Here is a 27,926-nt window from a genome sequence, read left to right on the forward strand (position 1 = left end):
CAGATATCGAAATGGGGTCGTGGGCCAAAAAAGTTTGGGAACCCCTGGTTTAGTTCTACAATCTCAGCAACATGGGTTGTTGCATTCTGGGCAATTTGAATGGATACTTGTGACACATTTTTGACACACACACACACACCTGTCTACCTTATCCTCTCTAAGCCTCTAACTTTTTCACATTTTGCTGCCTTACATTTTCTTTTTTTTTCTTTTAAAGGGATGAAATTTTAAAAAATCCACTACAGATCTATACAACCTACTCCACATTTTTGAAGTGAAAGAAATTATGTCTCCACATCCCTGAGTTAATACTTGGTCGAAGCACCTTTGGCAGCCATTACAGCTGTGAATCATTTTCATTAAGATTCTACCAATTCTGCACAACTCTTAGGGCAACATATAGCCATTGTTTTTGTCAATAATGCTCAAGCGCATTACATTTGGTTGGGAATCATTGATGGACAGCAATATTCAAACATCGTCTCTGATTTTCAAGCAAAGTACCCATAAGGGCCACTAGATGTCATAATATTAGAGAGAACAGAAGGGTGTCCTGTATTCATGACAGCCCTAGTGGCCTGATACTTCCCCAACAGGTTACCTTAACCATTTATCTAGTTGTTTTCTAGATTTCCCCTGGTTCTACATACTTGTGTACATACAGTGTATTTGGACACCCCCTCAAGTTAGTAGATTTAGCTATTTCAGCCACACCCTTTGCTGACAGGTGTATAAAATCAAGCACACCACCATGCATTCTCCATAGACAAACATTGACTGTAGAATGGCTTTACGGAAGAGCTCAGTGACTTTCAAGGTGACACCGTCACAGGATTCCAACAAGTCAGTTAGTGAAATTCCTGCCCTGCTAGAGCTGCCCCAGTCAACTGTAAGTGCTGTTATTCTGAAGTGGAAATGTTTAGGAGCAACTCTGCATAGTGCCAACTGTAAAGTTTGGTGGAGGAGGAATAATGGTCTGGGGCTGTTTCTCATGGTTCGGGATAGGCCCCTTTGTTCCAGTAAAGGGAAATATTAATGCTACAGCATACAATGACATTCTAGATGATTCTGTGCTTCCAACTTTGTGGCAACAGTTTGGTGAAGGCCCTTTCCTGTTTCAGCATGACAATGCTCCCATGCACAAAGCGAGGTCCATACAGAAATGGTTTGTTGAGATCGGTGTGGAAGAACTTGACTGGCCTGCACAAAGCCCTGACCTCAACCCCATCAAACACCTTTGGGAAGAATTGGAACCCCGACTGCGAGCCAGGCCTAATCACCCAACATCAGTGCCTAACCTCACTAATGCACTTGTGGCTGAATGGAAACAAATCCCCACAGCAATGTTCCAACAACTAGTGGAAAGCCATTCCAGAACAGTGGAGTCTGTTATAGTAACAAAGGGGAGACAAACTCTATATTAATGCCCATGATTTTGTAATGAGAAATTCAACGAGCAGGTGTCCACATACTTTTGGCCATGTAGTGTATGTATATACTGTTGTAACAGTGTTTTCCTTTTCTACAATTTTTTTAGAACCTTTAATGTTCTTATAAAATAGTTTAATTGAAGGAACTTGTATTTACAGGTACTGCACATTAAAAAGCTCATCAGTGGTTGGATTTATTTATTATTCTGTGACAAATTGCCAGTCCATGCTCTATTCTATTCTGAGCCTACACATACACTTTGCCAAAAAAAGAACTAGTGATCTAATTTCGAGCATTTCCAACATACAGTATTGAAAGTGTAGAACTATCCAAGGCTCTTTTCAGGCTAAATGCCTGGGATCAACTGAAAGACAACCATACAAAGTGGCTTGCATAACTGAGCAGTCCTCAATTAAGACCTGTTGTTCCTAAACATGAAACCCAGAACACTTCCTTAGTGGGTCGTGGGAAGTCACTTTATTTTTCCAGGGGCCTAATCAGGGTGCGTGTGAGTCTTGGCCTCCCCCTCCTGGAGTTTTAGGGAAGTGATCTTACTATCCAGCTCGTCCATAAACCCTTCATCCACAGATTCACTGTCCCCCTCATCCCCCTTTCCAAATCCTTCCATGGGCAAGAATATGTGAAGCTGTGTGCGTGCTGGCATAGGAGCGGCGGGAGGCGAAGGTTGGCTGGGGAGGCTCAGGCAGGGCTTTCCTCTCACTGTTAGACCCTCCCCTTGTGACGACTGGCGGTACTGTATCACCAGAGGACGGAGCTCGCCTTGCTCCGTGGCCAGGGTCAGGCTTTGTGATCTGGGCTTCCCCAGCTTTGGGTTGGGTCTGATGGTGTAGGAGAAGTGGGTGGACACTGGTCTGCTGCTCTGGCTTAGGTTATTTCCTACTACCGTGTCACAGGACATGCAGAGAGGCAGAGGTCGTTTCCGCAGAGGGTGACGGCGGTTGTGGGAAAACCCCTCGAACAAGGCTCGTTCTCCCGGGGTGAAGAGGGAGGGCTTGCTGATGGTGTGAGGAGAGCAGTCAGACAGGTGAAGGTGGGACAGAGGCAAAGAGAAACACTGATCAGCAACTACGGGAAAATAACATGCATAAAACATACTGTAAAACTAGACATGACGGAGTAAAAGGTGAAATGTTGACACAGTTTAAACATCCTTTAATCATTTGTGTATCAGGGGCCCGACCAGAAACAAACCAACTACATTCAAACAAGCATTTAAGTCCTACTCTGCCAAAGGAAGCGGTTGACCAGTGATACATTTGTCTTCATTGAGGAAATACACTATCGAGTCTTGTTGAGATAGACAGTGTGAGTTTGTTAGTTATTCAAAACGTGCAATCTAGAGATGATTACATTGACTGACTGCAGCAGAACACGTGGTGTCGGGATGTGTGCTGCTGGGGAGTGTCTCCATTCGCGAGGTATTTAAGTGTCTCACTCAGGTTTCACCTCCTATCTCCCAAGACACACAAACACTGCATTGTTCCTGCACCACATTGTAGTTACAGTGTCCCAAACAGAAACATATCCTCTTACGCCTGAGATTTATGGAGGAAGGCTTCTGTTGTCAAAGCAAAGCGAAGTGTATAAAGTACTTAATTTGACACTTAATTGCTGGGAACTACGCAATTTGCTTTGCTTCTTTCCAACAGATATTAAGTTGGGGCAATTAAATACAATTTCCAGACAAATCAGCAAATAATCACCATCCTTCCTTTCCTCATTACCTACTCAATTCACTGTATGATAATGTATTGTGAATCAATATCACAATATTTTTCAGATAGCAAGACAACAGTTTAGATAGGCAATTGACGGATTCTTACACAATGTATCTTTTGAACATTGCACCAATGAGAATACAGCACAAAAGTCACGTATAAAGAGTTCCTCCATTATATTTGGTTCGCAATTAAGACCTCCAATAACAAGAACAATGCATTCAGCAGCCAAGGCTATAGTGGTTGCACGTGCCCCAGGCTGGTCCTAGAAGTACGGGTATCAACTTACCTGAGCGGAGGCATGGTGGTCTGCCTTTGCGGGGCTTTAACGGCAGCTAGGGAAGGCAGTCGGACAGTGTCCCTTTGCCGTGTCCCATTGGGCTGAGGCAGAGGGGCCACAGAGTTGGACTGGAGGTAGGTTCGGACTAGAGCTCTGCTCCTCTGCATGGCTCTCTGGTTCCATAGCCCACCAGCATCCAGGCTAAGGCCAGGACGGGCTCCAGCGGTGCTCATGTCTCCAGCGGACTGCACAGGCCCGTCTCAGTGTGTGCACTGGCGCCCCTGGGGGTGCATGCAGCCAGGTGAGGCTGATCAATGATTCATGCCCATTAAAGATGCATCGATGAGGCAGACCAGGTGGATGCCAGCTACCGTATTCCCTCTACACTTCTTCCAGGGGTCAATTTACACAGGTAGGTGCAAGTGGCTATTGTGGGCCATGATTCACCTCTATTTATTTTACAAACTTCAGAAGTAGTCAAATATTGCAGGGCAGAGTGGAAGTTTTACTTTTGATGTTTGGAGTTGAGACATTTGGAAGCATTCAAGTCAGAGCAAGGACTACTTAAGTCTGCTTCATGTTGAATATGAACAAGTCAAAATCACTGCCTTCTGGTTCTTTAAAATGGTCATATATACACACACCCCACATTAACATTAGTATTTCCAGCTTAGTCTTCGGTTGCTCTGTATGAAAGCAACAATTACATCAGGACAGTAATACAATGATATGGATAAAAAAAAGTAAAGTCATGAAATGTCTACTCTTAAGTGACTAGAGCATTGGGGCAATGTTTCTGCCCAAATAACTATTGCCAGGACGCAATGCAAGTCAAACAAAACCAACCCATTCCTGCTGTTCCAGCCTGGTGTGCCTTCAGCTGGACCATCTACAGCATTGACAGCCAACCCACAGGATACAAGAGTGCTCCAGTACAGGGAAACACTGCACCTTCCCCTTAATTGAAACTGGACAATGAGGCTTCCCAGACATAGGTGAGAATAAGCATTGTGTGTAGTTGCGAGTTTAAATGCTTTGATGTGATCCCTGTCTACCAGTGCAAGGCCTCAGTCAGAACAAGCTAAATGGGTCAACCAAAATCTATTCATGGCAGATCTATAAACATGTCATACTTGGTGATAATGGTAAGTGGATTTCCATGTAAAACCTGCACATAAGTTCAATCAGTACTATTCAATTGTTGAATAAGGAAAGTAAATAGAGGCAGTACTTTATTTTAGGTTATAAATGACACTTTAAATGGCATTGTAATTATGGTAAATTGACAAGCTTCACTAGGCACAATTTAGTACCAATTGTGTTAACTTACTATTTTGCCTGGTAAATTCCAGTGGAAACAGTGTAAAGTAAAGTGCTACCAGTTCTATTAAAAATGGCCAAAACATCCTTGTGGATAGTAGTCTCTAGAGATGCACTATAACAATTACAGATGTATTAAAAAAATGACACGCCTCAAAGTTTAACCTTTTATTTCAATAGCTTGTAGAAAAAATAAGTAATCTCCCGTTGAACTTCTAGCTTCTCTGCTGGTTGGATCCTGGTGCGGCGTCAGAATTTTTCCCTTATGGGAGACAGAAAAAGAAAAGAAATGGAATGAGTCGCTACAAAATGTCATCCATTGGAAATGTGAATCAAGGAATAACAGCTCAACCACACTATTTAGACCAACGTGTTTAAGAATAGTTCAACCAACCTGCAGAACCATTTCCTGGCTTTAGGAGACCAGAAAGGCCCCTGCTCAGGTTTGTACAGACAGTCTCTTCAGTTAACCTGCAAAAAAAAAAAGAATACATGTACATGAGTCAACAACTTCCACTAAGAACAAAGCAACATTGTCAAAAACGAAGAGTTCCATTTGTTTAATATAAAGTACTTGACCACGTAAGGTTGTCCATGCCCCTCGGAAATCTAATTAACATAATACAAAAATCCATCAAAATATGTCGGTTTTAGCTAGAGATTGGATGCGTCTCAATCCACCGCATCCACTTATGTCGCACTTGCGCATCTGCAGTGAAAGGTGACAGGGCTAGAGCGGTGTTTGTCAGACAGACATCCTGAAAATCTGTAGCGACCAAACGGTTTGGCCTATAAACTATTATGACCCCCTCTAAGGAACGATGACTCACGAACACGATGGTGTTCTACGTTTTGCTCTACGACCCCCACAAGCGTCTTGGGACTCCTGTGAAGTTGGTACAGCTGATCTACCAACTTCTGTCTATAGCGTGCAAATAGTTTGGGCTATACACTAATTTGACCCTGCTGTGGAAAAGGTGAGACTCAGGAACATGTTTGTTTTTGCTCTAGGACGCCCACAGGCCTCAACTGGTTCCCCCAGTACCAGTTGAAAAAAATGTATATAAGTACATATGGAGACTGTTTAGTATCTCTCAGATATAGAACAGACTTCAGAACAAACTTCTCTTTGATGTGTATGGGCTAATAGCAGAAAGGCTAAAAATACTTTAATTTCATACTTCAAGTCTTAAAATTAAAAATAGCTAAATAATCCTTATGACCTTAAATTCCATATAGCTTAGTAGAACCCCCCCGGCTTAGCAAGGGCTTATAGACTTATGGGTTAAGAGACAAATGCTTCAAAAAAAGGTAGACAATGCCTCTGCAACATTACATCAATTTAGACAAGTATTTGCCCTTCGGTGCAATGACAGTCTTCCACCGAGCCACTCGGGAGGCAGCTTACCATATGTTAAACCAGGAGCAGCTCATCAGCCTCCTACAATCACCCGAGGCCCCTGCAGTGAGAGAGAAACAATGAGTTCGAAGCTAGGAACTTGGGAAAGTGATCCTAAGACACTCCTATACTAATAGCTGTGGAATTGAATGCTAAACTACACGTAGAGGATGTTTATGGGAATTTAAAATGACAAACTATAGTACAGGCATGCACTAGATTTAATTGACTGACATACTATAAAATGTGAAAGTAAAGAACTTGTGCCAAAAAGACATACATAAATTAAATAGAGCAAACCCAATGATACAGGTGCATTTTGACAACTACTTGGTATGTAGCCTAGGTCACTTTATAGCTAATGTTTTTTGTAACTTCTGTGGTAACAGGCAAATGCGTAAGAGCCATGACACCAATCATGCAAATACGTGAGAACTGGAAACGGTTACAAAGCAAGGTAAGCTTGACTTGGTTGACACTGGAAAAGTATTGTTATAACAAATCCCCAAAACGTCAGGAGTTGCACCTATGAAGACGCTTTCACCTTATACATCACGATGGGCATTTGCGACGTCGGTCTTGCAGAGCGAGTTTGGAAAGGGCATAGCCCTTCCAGTAGCAGCCCTAAGGCCCTGGAGGGTAGTTCTGGCATCACACTCTGAAGGGGATACTGAGAAGCAGACTGACCACTCAAAGAGGAGACCTCCGAGGGTAAATGGATCACAGTGCAGACAGACACACTCGACAGCCCTAGGGCTGATTTCACTGCTCATGGTAGTTCTCTACACAAGACGCTTAGTCCAAGATTACCAACACTAAGTTTGCTGCATGAGACACCGTTTACATACAAGCTGCTACACCAAGGTTGGCACAGTCCTTGTGAACTGTACAGAAGAACCCTTTACAATTGATTGGCTGGCTGGTCACTGGCTTGAGAAAGTCACTGATAAGGACAATTGACAATACTTTGAAGTATGAAATGCACAAGGAAAAAAAAAAATTAAAAACAGGCTGTCATTTGACAGTGCCACAGACCGTTTCAAAACAGAGAGAAAGAGCCTTTTTTATGGCAGCTGCCACACTAAAGTAAAGTGCCCAAGTGCTCTTTATGCATATCTAGGTTGTGAATGACGCCGATAGACCCAAACCCAGTCTCCTGACTGTCCACCCCGCCCAGGAACAGCCCAGTCGATTAACACCTTCTAGTTGAGCTTAGAAATACACCAAAGTTACATTCTACATAAGTTAAGCTGTTCCCTAAATCAGTAAGGTAATTATTATTACCATTACTACCTAACAGTAAATAAATTAAAGCTGGGTCTAACAAAGGTCACGTTAAACTAAAATTTCCTAATTTACCTAGGGGAGCAAATTAAAGTGTAAGATCCCATGAGTAATGAGCCATACAACCATGAAAATTGGAAGTTGCCGATCATATGTCAAAAAATAAATAAATAAAAAACGGGCTACTGGTACGTGACAAGACAGCATTTCTGCCTATGAGAAAGACCCCAAATATTAATACAATTCACTGCTCTAGTATTTCTACATTGAGAATGCAGTGGACGTGTCCGAACACCCATACTTGCGCCCTAAATAGGCTGAGTATGCAACAACAAAAAATCAATAGTATGCAACATATTGATAGAGTACTTTAAAATGCCCTATGTCATACTCATTTCAGCTGACCAATTAGATATGGGAACGCGCTACAAAAATCAAATAGTGGGAAAGAATACAATCTCGCATGACTCATTCTCAGTGTGAATAAATAGAATGTTATAACATGTTAATTTTTGTAAATAGTATGGTTTAAATGCCAGAATGTTACACTAATTTCAGCTCTTCATTTAGTAGAATTCGATGCACACTTTCCCATACTGCATTGGAACAGGTGTATTGCGATGGATAGGCTCTTCAAGTAGTCAAGCAAAACTAGGCCACTTAACTCGGAAGACGTCGAATAGCGAAGCTTCTGCGGTGGTGTTCAAATGTAGGCTCAGTATACTGTTCATCTTAAAATTAGAGTATTGCATCGTAGGCTAAATCTTTGAAACCAAAAGTTGATCTGTTCTTATGGAAAAGTTTTGTTTTTACTAAATAATCTTTTGATTACTGAATGTGTCGGCACCGGGACTCGGTATGCATCTGGGTTATTGACGTCATATGTATAAAAATAAAAAAATTCAGGCCTCCTGATTTTAACATTTTTAAATATTTATGATCAAGTTGTTGCAGGCATCATCTCGTTCCCAATGAAGTGCTTTAGTGTATATGTTGCTGACCAGCTGTGTCAGAAGGTGGCCCAAAAATTGCCAGACTGCTGCCACCCAAGACAGACTTCACTCCGCTACCGAAGCATCAGCTCTCGGCCCAACAGGCTCAGAGACAGCTTCATAAGACCACTAAATAGTCAATGGTACCCAAACTATCTGCAGTCACTAGACGCATACACCCGAGTTTCCCAAACACGGTCCTCAGGACACCAAGGGGTGCACGTTTCGGTTATTGCCCCAGCATTACACAGCTGATTGAAATAATCTAATCCTCAAGCTTGGATCGTTAAAATAAAAATAAATAAAAAGCTGTGTAGTGTTGGGGCACGTTTGTTTTTCTCCCCCCTCCTTGGGGTCCCGAGGACAGAGTTGTGGAAATGGAGATTTTTATTTAGTCGATCAGTAGCAAAAAGTTACACCTACTCATTCCAGGGGTTATCCTTTGACTATTGTCTACATTGTAGAATAATAGTAAAGACCTCAAAACTATTAAATAACACATATGGAATTGTATAGTAACCAAAGTGTTAAATCAAAATGAGATTCTTCAAAGTATCCACCCTTTGCCTTGACAGCTTTGCACACTTGGCATTCTCTCAACCAGTTTCATGAGGTAGTCACCTGGAATGCATTTCAATTCATAGGTGTGCCTTGTTAAAAGTTAATTTGTGGAATTTCTTTAACTTCTTAAAGCGTTTGAGCCAATCAGTTGTGTTGTGACAAGGTAGGGGGGTATACAGAAGATATCCTTATTTGGTAAAAGACCAAATCCATATTATGCCAAGAACAGCTCAAATAAGCTTAGAGAAACGACAGTCCATCATTACTTTAAGACATGAAAGTCAGTCAGCACATAAAATTAATAACTTTGAAAGTTTAAGTGCAGTTGCAAAAACCATCAAGTGCTATAATGAAACTGGCTCTCATGAGGACCACAGGAAAGACCGAGTTACCTCTGCTGCAGAGGATAAAGTTCATTAGAGTTACCAGCCTCAGGAATTGCAGCCCATATAAAAAGTGTCCATTTGGAGATCTGATAGTATTTATAACTGGCTTAAACGCACCACCAATGAGCTGTGGATCTACTGAAAGTAAACGTTTCCTTCAACTCAGTCGGTTTTTACATCCATTGAGAATGACAAAAGTTCCTCAATGCATCTAGTGGAAACATAAGAATTAAATCAGATAAAATATGCCTATCAGTGCTCGACTTGGATTGAAATAGGTTCCAGTACTGTTTATTTTTAGGTGCAGGAACTCCGATACTTTTGAGCTAATATTCTATAAAAGAGGAACAGGAGCTTAAGCAGTAGAACATTTGAGGTGCCGGTACTCTGCTCCAGTGAGCTCCTGTCCAAGTTAAGCACTGCTTCTTATCTCCTGCGCAAGCAGCCTACAGCTGTGTCTGTCCCGAGCTCACTGGCACAGGAAACTGAGGGCCCAGAATATTTTATACAATGTTGCAACATTCACTAGTGCAAGACTATGGGCCTGACCCAAGTTAAGTTGAGACAATGTTTCAAGTTCATTGCAGACAGGCCCATGCGCAGCCAATGTGCTTTATAGGATTTAAAATACATACATACATACATACATACATACATACACATACTCTACCTGCAGGCTCTAATGTTTGTTGGCTTTACGTAGACTAGTTTCACATAGTTGACAATGGCAATAGAAGTTCCTTTCCAGTTTATCATTTTCAAAGAATGTCATGATCTACTCAACAATGATTTGGAAATATTAAGGTTATTATAAATGAAACTGTTACAGGAAAATATGCATATGAAAACCATAACTGACACAAATCATTAGAAATATATAAGTATTCCAAATAAGGAAAAAAAAGGTGGCTAACTCCGTGTAGCCCATTACTGGCAACTTCAGGAGAGTAATGGCAGAATCTGCAAAAGCCAGCAGGATAATTGTTAAGGTCTTCTTCTGGTTGTCTATATACGGAAGAATGTAAAAAGTGTCAAAAGAACAGACTCCTTAGTCAACCAAGATTTTTTTAACCGGTTGGGGCTAGAGGGCCGTATTTGCATGGCCGGATAAAAAAAACGTACCTGATTTAAACTGGTTACTACTCTTGCCCAGAAACGAGAATATGCATATGGATAGAAAACACCCTAAAGTTTCTAAAACTGTTTGAATGGTGTCTGTGAGTATAACAGAACTCATATGGCAGGCCAAAACCTGAGAAGATTCCATACAGGAAGTGCCCTGTCTGACAATTTGTTGTCCTTCTGTTGCATCTCTATCGAAAATACAGCATCTGTGCTGTAACTTGACACTAAGGCTTCCATTGGCTCTCTAAAGCCGCCAGAAAGTGGAATGGTGTGTCTGCTGTCGTCTCTGGGCAAAGAACAGAAGCAGAGTTTGTAAGTGGTCAGCCTGGGGACAGTGAGACAGATGCGCGTTCACGAGACTACTCCATTTTTTTCTTTCAGCCTTTGAATGAATACGTCACCCGGTTGGAATATTATCGCTATTTTACGAGAAAAATTGCATAAAAATGGATTTTAAACAGCATTTGACATGCTTCGAAGTACAGTAATGGAATATTTTGAAATTTGTCACGAAATGCGCTCGCGCGTCACCCTTCGGATTGTGACCTGAACGCACGAACAAAACAGAGCTATTTCAATATAACTATGGATTATTTCTGACGAAGAACAGCAAAGGTAATCCAATTTTTCTTATAGTAAATCTGAGTTTGGTGAGGGCCAAACTTGGTGGGTGTCAAATTAGCTAGCCGTGATGGCCTGGCTATGTACTCAGAATATTGCAAAATGTGCTTTCGCCGAAAAGCTATTTTAAAATCTGACACTGCGATTGCATAAAGGAGTTCTGTATCTATAATTCTTAAAATAATTGTTATGTATTTTGTGAACATTAATCGTGAGTAATTTAGTAAATTTACATGAAGTTTTCGGTGGGTATGCTAGTTCTGAACGTCACATGCTAAAGTAAAAAGCTGGTTTTTGATATAAATATGAACTTGATTGAACAAAACATGCATGTATTGTATAACATAATGTCCTAGGAGTGTCATCTGATGAAGATCCAAGGTTAGTGCTGCATTTAGCTGTGGTTTTGGTTTTTGTGACATATGCTTGCTTTGAAAATGGCTGTGTGATTATTTTTGGCAGGGTACACTGACAATCTAATGTTTTGCTTTCGCTGTAAAGCCTTTTGAAATTGGACAATGTGATTAGATTAACGAGAGTCTTGTCTTTAAAATGGTGTAAAATAGTCATATGTTTGAGAAATTGAAGTTACAGCATTTGTATTTCGCACCACGCGATTCCACTGGCTGTTGACTAGGGTGGGACGCAAACGTCCCACCTAGCCCAGAGAGGTTAAGTCGGGGACAGCCCTAATTAAGAGAAATATATTGAATTGGAAATGATCCATTATCAGGCTGGTTAATTCAATGCATGTCTGTTGAATTAGGAATAATTCACCCACAATTGGCCCCGCCCCACCTACTCAGGAGCCACATGCATCATACTTTTTACTAAACGGTATGTGTCAATGAGTAAAGTATGTAGTACGCTAGTATGGGTATTCAGACAGTCTGAAATCTGATAAAATACACTGACTCGTTAGAGTTCCTTCTGAGTTTTGCCTTAATATTGAAATGGACAGGGCAAATATCGCTAGCCAGTGTTGCATTGCAGACTCCCAAACAAGCCAGTCCATGTAGAGCACACGTCAAGTTCAAAAAAAAAATTATGTAAAAAAAAAATAAAAAAAATTGATCAACAGGATGATTCTCATTTCCCCAGACAAACCCCCACCCCCCAGAACAAATGTCAAGCTCTGAATATTGTTTACATCAACACTATTGCAAATAACTAGTCCGACTCGAGTCAGAGTCCTGTGCTCAAGTACTACGATACACCTTACTTGCAACATTTTGGCCTAGGTCTAAATGTAGGCTACAAGTCAAGGTTTGCAATATAGGCAAAGTAAATGCTGTTGTAATACTAGGGAAACACTGGACAAAGGACAAGCTTCACAAATCACTTCTATTACTTGATGAAATACCATGTCATGAATAGGATATCAACAATAAAGCGCCGCCCACCAACAACGATTTCTTGTGACTACCAACTGGTTACGAGTCCCTTCTACAGTGCCAAAGGAGCCATGAATTCAATGTCAAAATCCTAATGCCAGCTAAATCCAACAGCCCTCCCCCCCCGGCAATACGTTTGTGAGAACTTTGGTTTCAAAAAGGTCATTACAGCTTGAAAGAGAAGTATCTGCAAAAGGAGTTGTGTTGACTGCACTGACCTAAAGTAGAGTTGAGGGTATACACCATCATACACTATTCATTGTTGAGCCAGTGACACAGCCATCCATATACAGCTCGTTTCATACAGAGACCAGCTTTGGTCAAAAATGAAAGGGAAAATATCAGATACTGCACAGGCTAAAAAACACAAACATTGCCACAAGTTCACATACAGGAGGGAGGAACAAGTACTGCACTGTGATTCCATTTTTCAGAAGTGTGATGCCAGAACCCCTGTATCGTCACGTTACGTGACAGAGGAAGGTAGAGCAGTTAAGTTTGGTATTTAAACAAATCATAAAACAGGAACACTTACCTTTTCAATGGCTCTGTAAGCATACCTCTCGCTGCACACAAGTCCAGGCTCTACTGTCCACTGACTTCTGCAGAACTACTGATCCTCAACGTAACCAACTGCCGGAGCCTCTACTGTGGAATGGGGCAGGCTGGCTGTTGGACTTTATTGCACAGCTACTGCACCCCCATGCACTCAAGACACTTGAAAAAGACAAGCCTCTCGCTCCTTATAGGTACGCAGGTCTCCTGAGTCTGCTGAAGGGTGACGGGGAATAAGGGGAAGTTCTACCAAAGACTTCCATCGGTTATACAAGGTCTTTGATACAAAACTATTTCAGAGTGGAGTACTTCCATAATCCATACAAAGCCAGGACAACACTATTCTAAAATAGATATACTGAACAAAAATATAAAACTCAAAATGTAAAGTGTTGGTCCCATGAGCTAAAATAAAAGATCCACACACACACAAAGGCACATCTCAAATTTTGTGCACCAATTTGGTTACATCCCTCCATTGCCAAAACAATCCATCCACCAGGTGAACCATATCAAGTAGCTGATTAAACAGCATGATCATTACACAGGTGCACCTTGTACTGGGGACAATAAAGGGACAATAAAATACGCAGTTATATTCACACCGGCCTCACAACCGCGTGTAACCACGCCAGCCCAAGACCTACACATCTGGCTTCTTCACCTGCGGGATCAGAGACCAGCCACCTGGACAGCTGATTAAACTGACAAGTATTTGTCTGTAATAAAGCTCTTTTGTAGGGAAAAACTAACTATGCTTGGCCTGGCTCCCAAATGGGTGGGCCTTTGCCCTCCCATGACTTTGCCCCTGCCCAGTTGTGAAATCCATAGATTAGGGCCCATTAATTTCTTTCAGTTGTCCAATTTCCTTATGTGAACTGTAATTCAGTAGAATCTTTGAAATTGTTGCATGTTGAGTTTATATTTTTGTTCAGTATATATATATATATAAAAAACTAAGGGGTGGTCTACATCCCCACTACAGGTGCATATAAACAAAGCTAGCAACATTTTAACCATTAGTTTGTCCCCTGATCTGCGATTCCATCTGCAAACATAAGAGTATGATGCTATGGCTGCATTTAGGCAGGCAGCCCAATGATTATTTTCTCTCACTAATTGTTCTTTTGACCAATCAGACCAGCTCTGAAAAGATCTGTCAAAATACCAATTAGTGGGACAAATATCAGAATTGGTCTGCCTGTATATGCAGCCCAAGAAGCTAAAATAAAGCAACCCCTGGTAATTCTTTGTTAACATCAGATCTCCACAGATCAAGTCAAAATTCCATTTAAAATGAGGTCAGATCTTTCTCAGTATATTGCTACTACTGGGCCTATATCCAACTGAGTTGCCTGTAGGCCTACATTAGTGTGCAAGTTGACCAACTTGGTGAGTAGTCAAGCAAGAGCTGACAGAGTTCACCTAGAAACATACACCCTAACAGTGCCAGATCCAATCATTGGTCTTGTTATTCAGCCATTCAGGCAAACTGGATCCCATAGTCTTCCAAATCACCTAGATCCATTGGCAATAAAACCCAGTAAGAATATTAGATGGGGTGTCTGTTCCAATCAGTTAAATCAAAAACTATTTCACCAACTGGTACCCTGTTACTGAATAGTGACTTGAATCTTAACTGCCAACTCTTCACTAAGGCAAGACGGTCTTCATCAGGTTGGTCTGAGTAAACTATTAAGTGCTACTCAGTTAGGCCTATGATTTCTTGGTTTAGAAAGGTCTCCTTACACACGGCAACCTTAAATACGGTGGCCAAACCTGTCAAAGAAGAAATGTACAGAAAACAGAAACATTGAATGGTTTACATTACTTTTGTCAAGGTACTCAGATATTTGAGTAGACAACGGGTTAGATAAACTGAATGTTTATAGTAATTTGATTAACATGTTGCACAGCCATGAACTATCTTTTTACTCTAATAGTTGAGTTAGAAATGTAGTCGAAATTGTAAGAGCCTATTGAGTTCAAGTACATTGTGACTGGTGCTATTTCCATGACGATGTAAATATTTTAAATTCAAGGATGAGAATTTCATAACTAGGAGGAGCAAGTTTTATCTTCAATAAAGAAATGTTCCTACACAGAAAATGTTATTCTTTGTAGTCTTTTTGGTAAAAAAAAAAAAAAGATGTATTTTTTTCTCTCATTTTAAATTGCTGACATATCTACCCTTAGGTGTGTGTTGCCTTAAGTCTCAGTTGGAAAATACATTTAGAGGTGTAATCAAAGACTTAAAAAGAAAAAAAAATTGTAGCAAAGGGCTGGCACTTTCATAACGCATCTTCATAAATGTGTGAAAAATAATTGGTTAAAAACTGTCAATCTGCCCTGATCCTAGGGAAAGTTTGAGCCCATTATTTAATTCCCCAGAGTCAGGTGAACTTCTGGCTACCATTGGTCTCTGCATCCAGTTTGAAGAAAAAGGTAGTTTAGCAAGCCAACGCTAAATAGCTTAGCGCAAAGACGGGGAGTTCTCAGGTACAGGTAACATCCTCAAGACTTCCAGTCTTTGCGCTAAGCTAGCACCAACGCTAGCATTGGCTCGCAAAACCACCCCTTTAACGCTTCCATGAAGGTTTCAGACTCAGTTGTCTAATCTGCATGTGAAAATTCAAAGTGACAGTGGTACTCGCTGGAATTAACCAGTTTACACCACTCTTGGGTTATCAGTGCTTACTTAGGCTAGGAGAGCTACTAAAGAAATCCAGGGAAGGATCCATAAATAAAAAGGAGGCTGAAAAGTTCTACGCTACCGGTTCCCTTCAGTTTCTCATAATAACATGACCATTTGAATTATGACCTACACATGTCAGAGAGTGGCTGGAACTATTTAGGGTAACATTCGTAGATCCTTTTCATACGTTCTCTTGTATGATACATTCATTGGAATGTAACAGATTACATAATGCAATGTCAAGAGACTTATGAAGTGCTGCTTTTAAACATTAGCGCTGGTCAAGGTGGACCTTTGACCTTGGTTCAATATGTAGCCGACTTCAGAACAGTCCAATATAATTCCTTTTATCAACGCCAAAGAAACAGCAATTGTCAAAGACCACATCACTTCAATTAGGGCTAGACAAAGTCATACGATTAAAACAATTGTTAATGAAAGTTGCAAAGCTGAACTGAAACTTTCAGTTTAACTGAGACTAAGGGCATTACTAAATCCAGATTTTTTTTTTTTTTTAAATATTGTTTTATTATAAACAAAACACTTCTAGAAACATTAGTCGCGTTTGACACCAGGACTGCTTATTTCCATTGTCAACATTGGGCCCCACAAGTACAATTTCTACTTGGCCTAACTGTGCTCTAAAATGTCAACTTTCTTGGATTTAGCAATACTGTCTCAGTATGCATATTTGTTCAATTTCATTCACATGGGAACATGGTGATAAATAACATTAAAAAGTCACCCCCGGGCATTCCAACATACTAAATCCAGGTTATGCTAGACAATATATTAGTCAATAATTGACCCACTTAATAGATGATAGGCTAGAGCAAAAGGCTTAAACTCTTGCTGGCCTTATTTAGGATAACTCGAAATTGGGCTAAAATAAGCTTTAAGAGGGTTTGGAGAGAACCAACTGAAGTCTTTATTGTAAAGTTACATGTTTTTACTTCAAATCTTAAATGGCACAAAACACAGCCATTGAAAGGTGAGAAAAGTTGACATTTATCACCATTTACGACACGAGTCACAGAGCATGATACAACTGGAAAGAAAGTTATACATAGGTGAGATAGCGCTATGATCACGGAGGGTGACCAATGTATTAATTTCACACTACTCCAAATACAAAATCAAAAAAAGAAAAAACCTAACTTGCCATAAAAATGAATGAGTCTTCAGGCTAAAATGCAAGAACACTTTCAACTTAAATACAACAATTATGACTCAATGTGAAGATGTTCAGAGAATCTACACAAAAACGCTGCTATGAATGACACTGAACAGATTTAAAAGCGGGGCTTCTTGGCAGGCCCATCAAACTCCTCACGGACCCTGCCAAACCCTGGGTTGTTAGGACCCAGTCCCCCCCGGCCTCCCTGAGGGAAGTTTCGCTCATTTCGCTATAGGGATTAACAACCATACCAAGGAGGCAGATTGTAGGGGGTGAGGGGAGGGCAGTGCAATGCACACAGTTCAAGTCCATATTCAGGGGAGGGGGTAGAGAGAATTGGGTTTGTTTGAGAGCCATTTGACAAAATAAACAGCAGGAGACATGTCCAAGGGAAACGTTCGTTGAAATAGTTCCAATACGCAGATCCACAGGTGCCACAGGTAACATACGGAGAAGGAAGAAAGGGTAATGTTTTCGTTAGTTAGGTCCTACCATAGTCTGCTGTGCATGCCAAAGGCTGGGCTATATCATTCACTACTGGCATCATGTGGAGCATTTTGGGGAAGACTGCCAGTTTGCTATGGCCCAACAGTTACATTTAATGCCAAAACCTACAGGTAGGCCAGACAAATGCACTTCAGCGCTACAATTCCACTTTCTTAAAATGCTTTGTGTAGAACTATATCAGGCCTATTTAACAATATAGCTGTAAATCTGTTGCTCGCATCTCCTCTATTGCTTAAAACACACTAGTAGGATATCACTGCACGACTACAGTATTGCTGACCTTTCAAACGGCAATAAAAAAAAAAAGGGAAAAATATGATTTTAAATCAATGAGCCTACATGAAGTCTTACCCATTTGATAAACTTGAAGCTTTCATGGCCTTAGTAAAACACTGGACCGAGGGGGGGTAAATTTCACATTACAAACTACAAGTCTACAGGCTCGCCAATAGGCTAGAACTAATTCAAGTAGATGTTCATTAGCCTAATCCTGCCATGTTATTTGTAGAGTCTATGCTTTATAGAGTGCCATTTCACGAACCAAACCTTCTACAATTTAATACGAAGCCGCATATTAGGAAATATGCCAGTAGTTGGGCAAAATAGGTCCATATTGGTTAAGACTCAAAACCGAAGTTTCACAGCAGTTGTGGCAAATCCAGACTATCTACTGAAGTTCCTGGACGAAAAAGACCATGTTCCATACACACAAATTGCCACCCTGCTCCTGTACACTTCCGGTGGGAAACTACAATATTATGTTTTTTAAAAAAGGTGAAATTTCCCATTTCTGAAGTATATCTCAATTTATGCAAATAGGATGTTTTAGAAGGGTCCTTAAACCTTTTTTGTGATTTGGCTTGATGGAGAAACTTAACCCAGCCGCGATTCACCTCATTGCTCGCTGTGCAGCATCAGAGCACGCAAAAGACATGAACAAACGCAACAAAAAACATGTCATTTTAGAAACAGACACGCTGTCAGTATAGTAACGTAGGTCTTTCGATGTTGTACACATGACATTCCGAACTTTATCCACAACGTTATGTTCCATTTCTTTGACTCAAGACATTTCTTCTACCAGCTGTGTTGCGCAGTCTGTGTCCATGTACTATAGGGACAGGCTCAGCCTGCAAAGCTGCGTGAGGTAAACAGCGCGACTCAACCAAAATGGGATTACAACGCTGCGAAAAAAGTTTGGGGGAAAAAAAAAAATTGTGTACAACATTAAAGACCTACATCACTATACTAAATGGATGTGTTTGGGTGCTTTTGTTCATGTCTTTGGCGTGCCCTGATACACTTCCTCATTGCTCCTTGTGTCAAATCACGACAGGGGGTACATTTCTCAAAATAAGCCATATCACAACTGGTGTCTGGACTAGAGGTTGACCTATTATGATTCCTTCAACGCCAACACCGATTATTAGAGGACAAAAAAAAGAAGTTACCGATTAAATCAGCCATATTTCTTTTTTTGTCTTTTTTTTTTTTTTTTTAAATATGACAATTACAATAATTTAATATAATACAAAGAAAAATCTATTTTGTCTCAAATAAATAATGAAACATGTTCAATTTGTTTTAAATAATGCAAAAACAGTGTTGGAGAAGTAAAAGTGCAATATGTGCCACTTTAAAAAGCTAACGTTGAAGTTCCTTGCTCAGAACATGAGAACATATGAAAGCTGGTGGTTCAATATTCCCAGTTAAGAAGTTTTAGGTTGTAGTTATTATAGGAATTGACGCGTCGACTATTTCTCTCTATACCATTTGCATTTCATATACCTTTGACTATTGGATGTTCTTATAGGCACTATAGTATTGCCAGCCTAATCTCGGGAGTTGATAGGCTTGAAGTCAAACAGCGCTGTGCATCAGGCATTGCTAAGAGCTGCTGGCAAACACAGTAGTGTGCTGTTTGAATGGATGCTTACAAGCCTGCTGCTGCCTACCACCGCTCAGACTGCTCTATCAAATCATAGACTTAATTATAATATAACACAGAAATACAAGCCTTTGGACATTAATATAGTCAAATACAGAAGCTATCATTTCGAAAACAACGCTTATTCTTTCAGTGAAATACAGAACCGTTCCGTATTTTATCAAACTGTAAATATTGCTGTAACATCGCACAACCGTCAATGTTATGTCCTAATTATGTAAAAATCTGGCAAATTAGTTCACAGTTCGCAACGAGCCAGGCGGCCCAAACTGTTGCGTTCAGTGCAAGCAGAGTCAGGGTATATGCAAGAGATGTGACAATCTCCCTAGTTAACATTGCCTGCAAACATGAATTTATCTTAACTAAATATGCAGGTTTACATTTTTAATAATAATTTTAAAAAATGTAACACTTCTGTGTATTAACCTTAAAACCTGTTGGGGCTAGGGGGCAGTATTTTCACGGCTGGATAAAAAAAATGTACCCGATTTAATCTGGTACTAATCCTACCCAGTAACTAGAATATGCATATACTTATTATATATGGATAGAAAACACCCTAAAGTTTCTAAAACTGTTTGAATGGTGTCTGTGAGTATAACAGAACTCATTTGGCAGGCAAAACCCTGAGACAGATTCTGACAGGAAGTGGATACCTGATGTGTTGAATTGACTTTAAGCCTATGCCATTGAAAAACAAAGGGGCTGATGAATGCTTTGGCACTTCCTATTGCTTCCACAAGATGTCCCCAGCCTTTACAAAGTGTTTTGAGTCTTATACTGTGAGATCTGACCGAACAAGAGCCTTGGAACAGTGATGGCCCATTAGACACCTGGCGAGCGAGTTCATGTTGGGTACTCTCATTCCAATACGTTTTAAAAGAGAACCCAATCGTCCGCCTTGAATTTTATTCATGTTCTGGTTAAAAAAGGCCCTAATGATTTATGCGATACAACGTTTGACATGTTTGAACGAACGTAAATATTTTTTTCCGTTCGTGAAGTGAAGTCCGGCTGGCTTAGATCATGTGCTAACACGGAGCTTTTTGGACATAAATGAGCTTTTTTGAACAAAACTACATTCGTTATGGACCTGGGATTCCTGGAAGTGACATCTGATGAAGAGAATCAAAAAGGTAATGGATTATTTACATAGTATTTTCGATTTTAGATCTCTCCAACATGGCGGTTAGTCTGTATCGCAAAGCGTATTTTTCTGGGCGCGGTGCTCAGATTATTGCAAAGTTTGATTTCCCAGTAAGGTTATTTTTAAATCTGGCAAGTCGATTGCGTTCAAGAGATGTAAATCTATAATTCCTTGAATGACAATATAATATTTTACCAATGTTTTCTAATATTAATTAATTATTTTGTTGTGATGACTTGACTGCCGGTTATTGGAGGTAAACGATTTCCTGAACATCAACGCCATAGTAAAACGCTGTTTTTGGATATAAATATGAACTTGATAGAACTAAAAATGCATGCATTGTCTAACATAATGTCCTAGGAGTGTCATCTGATGGAGATTGTAAAAGGTTAGTGCATAATTTTAGCTGATTTTATGGTTTTGGTGACGCCTGTCTTTGAATTGACAATACATTACACACAGCTATTGTCAATGTACTCTCCTAACATAACCTAACTTCATGCTTTCGCCGTAAAACCTTTTTGAAATCGGACAACGTGGTTAGATTAAGGAGATGTTTATCTTTCAAAGGGTGTAAGATAGTTATATGTTTGAGAAATTTGAATTTTGACATTTATTTGGTTTCAAATTTGCCGCTCTTGAAATGCACCTGCTGTTGATAGGGTGCGCCACGGGTGGCACGCTAGCGTCCCAAATAGCCCCAAGAGGTTTTAAGGCATTGATGTTATGGTTAGGTACATATGTGCAACGATTGTGCTTTTTCCCAAATGCGCTTTTCTTAAAATCACCCATTTGGCAAAGTTGAAGTTGGCTGCAATTCAATGATTAATCAATGCGGTGCCTGTTAATTTCATGCAATGAAGGACAAGCTAGTTAACTACACATGGTTGATATTACTAGGTTAACTAGTGATTATGTGAAGATTGATTGTTTTTCATAAGATAAGTTTAATGCTAGCAACATACCTTGGCTCCTTGCGGCACTCGCGTAACAGATGGTCAGCCTGCCACGCGCTTTCCTCGTGGATTGCAATGTAATCGTTCATAAAATCGGCAAAAAGGCTGCTTACCGATTGTTATGAAAACTTGAAATCGGCCATGCCGATTAATCAGTCGACCTCTAGTCTGGACCCTTCTAGAACATTTCAGTTTTATATCAAAAATAGAGATTTACTTCAGATATAGGAATGATGTCCTGAACATTTCTAGACCTTTTACCCCAGTCATATTCAGAATACTTTGGTTTGAATTAAGCCATGTTTCACACTTTTCTTCAAACAAATAAATGCTTGGCCAATTAATGGTAATTCTAATGTCAACTTCAATAAATGGCATCCCGATTTGTCATTGCGTCCATGTGTGTAGCGGCAAGACCAGACAGTAACATATCTACTAGCCATCTTCCCTTCAGAGTAATCTTCCCTTCCCCTATGCGATCCCTGCACTAGAAAACGGTGAGGTCATTTTACATTGCTAGCACTGAAGAACAGAAAAACTGACATGTGGAGCTATCAGTAAGACACGTTGTCGAACGGCACAATCCAGTATCAAAAAGCAACTGCTCACCTATTGCAAAAGCAGCCGACCTGTTGTGCCCTTTTTCCGTTAGATTGTTTTGCCACCCTTGCGTCAAAGCGGCCGTGTGCCATTACACAAATTGATAGATCCTTGACAGTATAAAAACTTAACTGATACAAACCGCAAGCTGTATCCATTTTAAAATGGACGTAAGAGCTTTGCGTCAGACCATTTAAGGAAGTTACCAGATATTTAACTGGTCAACTTATTAATTGCATTTAGCCTATAACATAAAAAGGACATTAATACACCTGCCTGCCATAGGCCTAATGCGGATGCCTTCATCACATTCTGGGCCTTAGAGGGTTTCACCCACAGGGTACAAATAGCACACGTTTCCAAGCAGTCAAAGCAAAGCCTGTCATCCTCAGTTCTTCATATTTTGTTATGCAAGATGCACTAAGGAGCTCACCCATTTGCTTAATGGTATGTCAAGAGACATTTGCTTCATTAAGCAACCTGTACTAAAACCCCTCATTTGAATTGCTTGGACAAGGTGGTGGCTGGGGAAATGTTACAACAACTAGGTAGTCAATCCATGCCACAAGAGAACATTGCAGGAAGTTCACTTTTCACACTGAGGCTCCTAAAAATATTTCCAGGTTACACCAAGACAGCATCTGTACCATTTCATGTGATAGCATGAAGTTCAATGAGAGTATGGGAAAGTACTCCAACTAAAAAATAAATAAAAAAATCCACAAATTGCCACAAAAAAATGCTGCCGGGTGACATCTTTCCACTTGCCAAGAAAAAGTGCCTGTCTGGCTCACACAAGACAGGGCTTGCAACTGGTCCATTACACAAAGTAGATGCTTTGAGAAAGCACTGGAACGCAATTCACCGGGTTTAGTACAGGTTGATTATTTTCAGCTGAAATACGAGTAGAGGAACTGAGGGAACATGCTGTTGCTGAAAACAGCCGTTGAGCACAAATTTAATCTCGACATGGCAGAGACGCCTCAGAAGATGCCAACAAGCTTCATTTCTGCAACACGCTTCCAAACTTGGCCGACTGGAGCAAAACCATCTACTTCACTCTCCCTGATGACAACTACAGCAACCAGTGGAAAAACCAACACTCAACTGGGCCCTATTAGTGTTGGAATCCATTTGGAATACATTACCATTTCGTTGGGCATCATGGCTCCCCCAGCGCTGGGTCCCCCCATGCCTTGGTGTCCCATGGGGAACTTCTGGTTGGGTGAGCCAAATTGATTGTCTAGTAGGGACAACAGGACTACATGTCATACATTAAAATGAGAGTCAGGGCAGCCCTTAAGGTGCTATGTTGTCATATGCTTTTAGAAAAGCAGTCAAACTCCGTACTCCCGTTTCAAAACACATTTCTGGGTCAAGCTGAAAATCAAGATATGGGTTGCAAGAACACAACACAAATTACAATTCATGAAAACAAATTGTTATAAGATACTACTCACCAGCCATGCCCATGGCGCCACCCTGAGTCATTCTCATATCCCTCTGAAATCAAGACAGTAAGAAGACACAGCTCAGTTGCAAATGTCAAGATCTGAATGGTTGTATGATACTCTGCTCAGCTTAACTTACATTGTCCATGAAGTTGCCACTTCTGTATGCCTCCTCACGCTTGCGGCGCATTTGCTCCTCAATCTCCCTCTGGCGAAGCATCTCCTCCTCGCGTATGCGACGCTCCTCCTCCTGCCTGTTATGCACACTGCCAAGTTTCAGTAACACTCCAATGAATAAATTGTGGAACAAACAGTGACTCAAACAAGTTTCAATACCTGAGCTGCATCTCTTTCCTCTTCTGCATCTCTGCACTGTGCATCTCTTCCATGCGCCGTAGTTCCTCCTCCCGCCTCAGCAGATCTAAACAGAGTGCAAGAACATACATGTAAGACACTGCTAACTGCTTTTCTATTTTGAAAAGTGGTCATCTGTCCCAAGCTAAACTTGCCTTGGCGGATCATGTTGGCCTGGTGCACATGGAACGCATCATCCATCTCTCCCTCCAGTTTCTCGCGGGCTTCGCGAATGTTCTTCTCCACCTGCTGCCGCTGCTGCTTCTCCATGTCGTCCAGGGACTTCCAGCGCTTAGAGTATTCAAACTCAAACGTGCCAGGACGGGCAAACCTGGGCGGCTCCTCCCGCTCCCTGCAGCCACAAATTGTTAGAATAGAAAGTAGTAACCAAGAAGTACATAGAGGGGTACTCAACATGGGTAATCATTTTATCAGAAAATCAACTGGAATGGATTTTTAACAGCGTCTGTCAACCCAACATCTGGTAAGCACTTTAGCCCAACGAGTCCCACCTTAACGCATGCCCGTTTCGGACTTATAACCCTTCTTAAACATTGTGTTGTTTCAGCTACAGACTTGTGGGTTGCGGCATTGGATTTGTCCATTTCTGCATCCGTAGATACCAACCATTCGTCTGTGTGATTAACGGGGGCTGAGCTAGAGCGGTGTTGGTGAGAAATGGGCGGATCTTTAAGGGGCCCGTTTTTTTACCCCTTTTTTCTCCCCAAGCTGGTTTTTGATATAAATATGAACTTGATTGAACAAAACATGCATGTATTGTATAATATAATGTCCTAGGAGTGTCATCTGATGAAGATCAAAGGTTAGTGCTGCATTTAGCTGGGGTTTTGGTTTTTGTGACATATGCCAGCTTGAAAAATGGGTGTGATTATTTCTGGCTGGGTACTCTCCTGACATAATCTAATGTTTTGCTTTCGTTATAAAGCCTTTTTGAAAATCGGACAATGTGGTTAGATAAAGGAGAGTCTTGTCTCTGAAATGGTGTAAAATAGTCATATGTTTGAAAAATTGACATTTTTGGATTTCTGAGGTGTTTGTAATTCGCGCCACGCTCCATTTGGCGAGGCGTTCCGCTAGCGGCACATCTAGATGTACAAACTATTAAAAGCTGAGACTCACGGACACGTTACATGTTTTGCTCTATGATTCATACAAATTCATTTCCGGCAGGTTTTTGCTTTGGCTGTGCTTATTTTTAATTGACATTTGTCAATAAAACTCAGGAATGCAACAGTTTATGTCAAAATGTTTTGTTGTTTTCTACTTGTAGCCCTTGTTGTCCTGAAAAGAAAATTGTATAACACTTCATTGTTAGGGTAAATATGGACATGAATGCTGGAATCTCGGGAATGACGCAATTTGCATGAAAAGATCCACCCGGGCAGCACCTGGCTACAATAGCTATATTTCCAATTCTCATTCTCAAAATGAGCATAACATCAAAGGTATACTGTGGGTGTGGTAATAAGAAAACAAAATATGCACACCAATCAAGCACAAAATCCCATATGCTATTGAATTAAAGCCATTTAGTTATATGAAGTGAGGGTTACTTATGATAGTTGTGGTTCTTCTGTGCCAGTTTCTCTGGTAGACCATCCTCATCATCATATTGTTCAAGCGGCTCAACGACAATTGGACGAGGTGACCTAAGACATTAAGAGTATCAATTACAGTGCAACAGCATGAGCCATTGAGAAAGCTTCATGTTCTACTGAATGTGGACAAATAAATGTATATAACTTACGTGGTGAGCAAGAAGACGCCATCGTTGCAACGATCCAGGGCCTTTCGTGCCGCAGGCTTAGAGGCAAATTCAACAATGCCCTTGCCAGTGGAGCGCCCACGATCATCTACAATTACCACAGCTCTCTCTACCACTCCAAACTGGGAGAAGGCCTCCTCCAGTAGCTCATTGGAAACAAAAGGTGACAAGTTCTTCACAGACAGTGCAGCAGAGTGAGTTGCGAAGCGCACCCGAAGCGGTCTGCCTTTCATGGGCACATCATCCAGCTCAGCTTTAGCTATCTCAGCCAATGCACGGGATTCCTAGAATGGTAGAAAGGCTTTTCAACTAACTAGAGAGGGCACTAAATCACTTTATAGTAGAGCCAACTACCAAAATGACAATGGTTATGCAACTACAGTGTGGTGCACTTACCAGGCGTATGAAGCCAAAGCCTTTGTTTTTGTTGATGAAAATCTCACTGGGCTCGCCATACTTAGCAAACAGCTTCTTGAATGTGTCATCTGAGATATCATTGGGAAGGTTTCCAATGAAAAGGCGGCATCGTTGAGTGTAAGTCTTCTCGCCAGGTCTGCGCAGCGATGACAACGTCGCTCTCAACTCCTACAGACAGAGACAACGTTCAGTTTCCAATACTAAAATGTCAATGATAGTGTTACATGAACATTACTTGTAATTAACCTTAACCGTAGTTAAGTAAACAAAACCAAAATGTAAAAGTAGTTGGGATAAGATTAGCTATTTGGTTTGTATGAAATGATCATGGGGACAAAGGATCCAGTTAGTACTAGCTAGGGTATATGCATGTTACTCAACCGGTTTACACCCCCCACAGTTGAGGAAAAAGGCCCAACTTTTAGTTTGCGTCTTCAGTGGCTTATTCCATGCGCTTGTTAACTGCGTCGTGTTGGATGCATATATAGAAATAAGTTTCAGTAACATTGTCGAAATGTACCCGTGGCCTAATAAAAAAATTAAGAAAAATGTATACACCGTCGTCGCCAGATTCTCACACAAAATGGCCGACGTGTCTCCCATGTAACAGTTAGCCACCTAGCTTAATTAGCTAACGTTCGCTGGCTAACTCCGTAACGTATTTCGTTTTGAATGGAAAGCTTTATTAGCTCAGTGGGTCCACTTGTAATTAACATAACACAGCTGCATAGCTAACATTAGCTAAAAGACAGTAGCTAGTTAACATGCTAATTACGGAATGTTAGTGTGACTGGCTGCCGTCCTTACTAACCTTGGGGTGCTGGGCTTCCTCGGCCTCCATTGAAGTACTCTGAGTTTGAGGTTCAGGTTTTTTGTTTAAGGGTGCCGATTTAAGCCCATTTCCATTGGCGTTGCCTGGTCCTGGTCTTTGCTGGTTCCTATTCATTTGGTTTGGTGGGGGAGATGAAAGTGCTGGTTTTTTCATTTGGTTTGGTGGGGGAGATGAGATTGCGGGTTTCGGAGGAACAGGCTTCGGAGGTGGGGACTGCATTTTTGGTTGACCTGCCGGCGCTGCTGCTGCCGCCGGAGGTGTAGCTGCGGCTTTCGGAGGTGCTACAGCGGCTTTCGGAGGTGCTACAGCGGCTTTCGGAGGAGCTACAGCGGCTTTCGGAGGAGCTACAGCGGCTTTCGGAGGAGCTACAGCGGCTTTCGGAGGTGCTGCTGCGGCCGCCGGAGGTGCTGCTGCGGCCGCCGGAGGTGCGGCAGCCGGTGCTGCAATCGCTGGAGTTGTTGCTGTGGGCGCCGGAGGTGCTGCTGCGGTCGCCGGAGGTGCTGCTGCGGCCGCGGCCTGCTGTTGCTGTACGGGGCCCTTCATGGTTAGCGCAGGGCCAGGAGTAGGTGGTGGCCGAATCGGTTGAGCGCCTGGCTGGGAAATAGTGGGTGGCAGAGGCTTCTGAGGGGTCATCTGACGTATCTGGTTGGGTGGTTTTCCAAAGTTACCGGGATGAGGCCCTCTTTGAAAGGGGTGTTGGTTTTGTCTGAAATTATTCAGGTTACCCATTCCACCTCGCATCGGACCACCAGGCCCAGCTCCCCGGCGTTGAAATCCAGCTCCACGGTTATTTCCTCTAACGTTAATGTTAAATCTGTCCCGAGACATTTCTGCGTTGTAGGATCACTGGATAAAATACAAATATGTAATATACCGTTAAGCGTATGTAGCTAACTAACTGCTTTTGTTCCGAACAGCTCTTCTTCTTTTCTAAAATGGCGATTCAAAAACGTCGTCGTGGTGATT

The 27,926-nt window shown here is 41.3% G+C and overlaps 1 protein-coding gene across 3 annotated transcripts; it reads right to left on the reverse strand.

The window, feature by feature from the left end:
* Nucleotides 1-4,925: 4,925 nt before the first annotated feature.
* On the reverse strand, nt 4,926-27,926 carry LOC115176165 (splicing factor, proline- and glutamine-rich). 3 transcript variants are annotated; one of them, XR_003872166.1, is made up of 12 exons: nt 26,940-27,926; nt 26,108-26,296; nt 25,694-25,995; nt 25,500-25,595; nt 24,081-24,277; nt 23,908-23,992; nt 23,711-23,825; nt 23,581-23,623; nt 23,269-23,363; nt 6,179-6,230; nt 5,165-5,241; nt 4,926-5,032 (listed from the first exon to the last, which is right to left on the reverse strand). XR_003872166.1 is itself a non-coding variant. In XM_029736008.1 (11 exons), the coding sequence occupies exons 1-10, from the start codon at nt 27,786-27,788 to the stop codon at nt 6,204-6,206; spliced, it is 1,998 nt and encodes a 665-aa protein (XP_029591868.1). In that variant the 5' UTR covers nt 27,789-27,926; the 3' UTR covers nt 5,164-5,241; nt 6,179-6,203. The 3 variants fall into 3 exon arrangements, 2 of the variants coding, with proteins under 2 accessions (XP_029591868.1, XP_029591867.1); XM_029736008.1 differs by lacking the exon at nt 4,926-5,032 and having other exon boundaries at nt 5,164-5,241; XM_029736007.1 differs by lacking the exons at nt 4,926-5,032; nt 5,165-5,241; nt 6,179-6,230 and adding an exon at nt 16,300-17,188.

The sequence above is a fragment of the Salmo trutta genome, chromosome 36 (assembly GCF_901001165.1).
Source record: "Salmo trutta chromosome 36, fSalTru1.1, whole genome shotgun sequence".
Lineage (NCBI taxonomy): Eukaryota > Metazoa > Chordata > Actinopteri > Salmoniformes > Salmonidae > Salmo > Salmo trutta.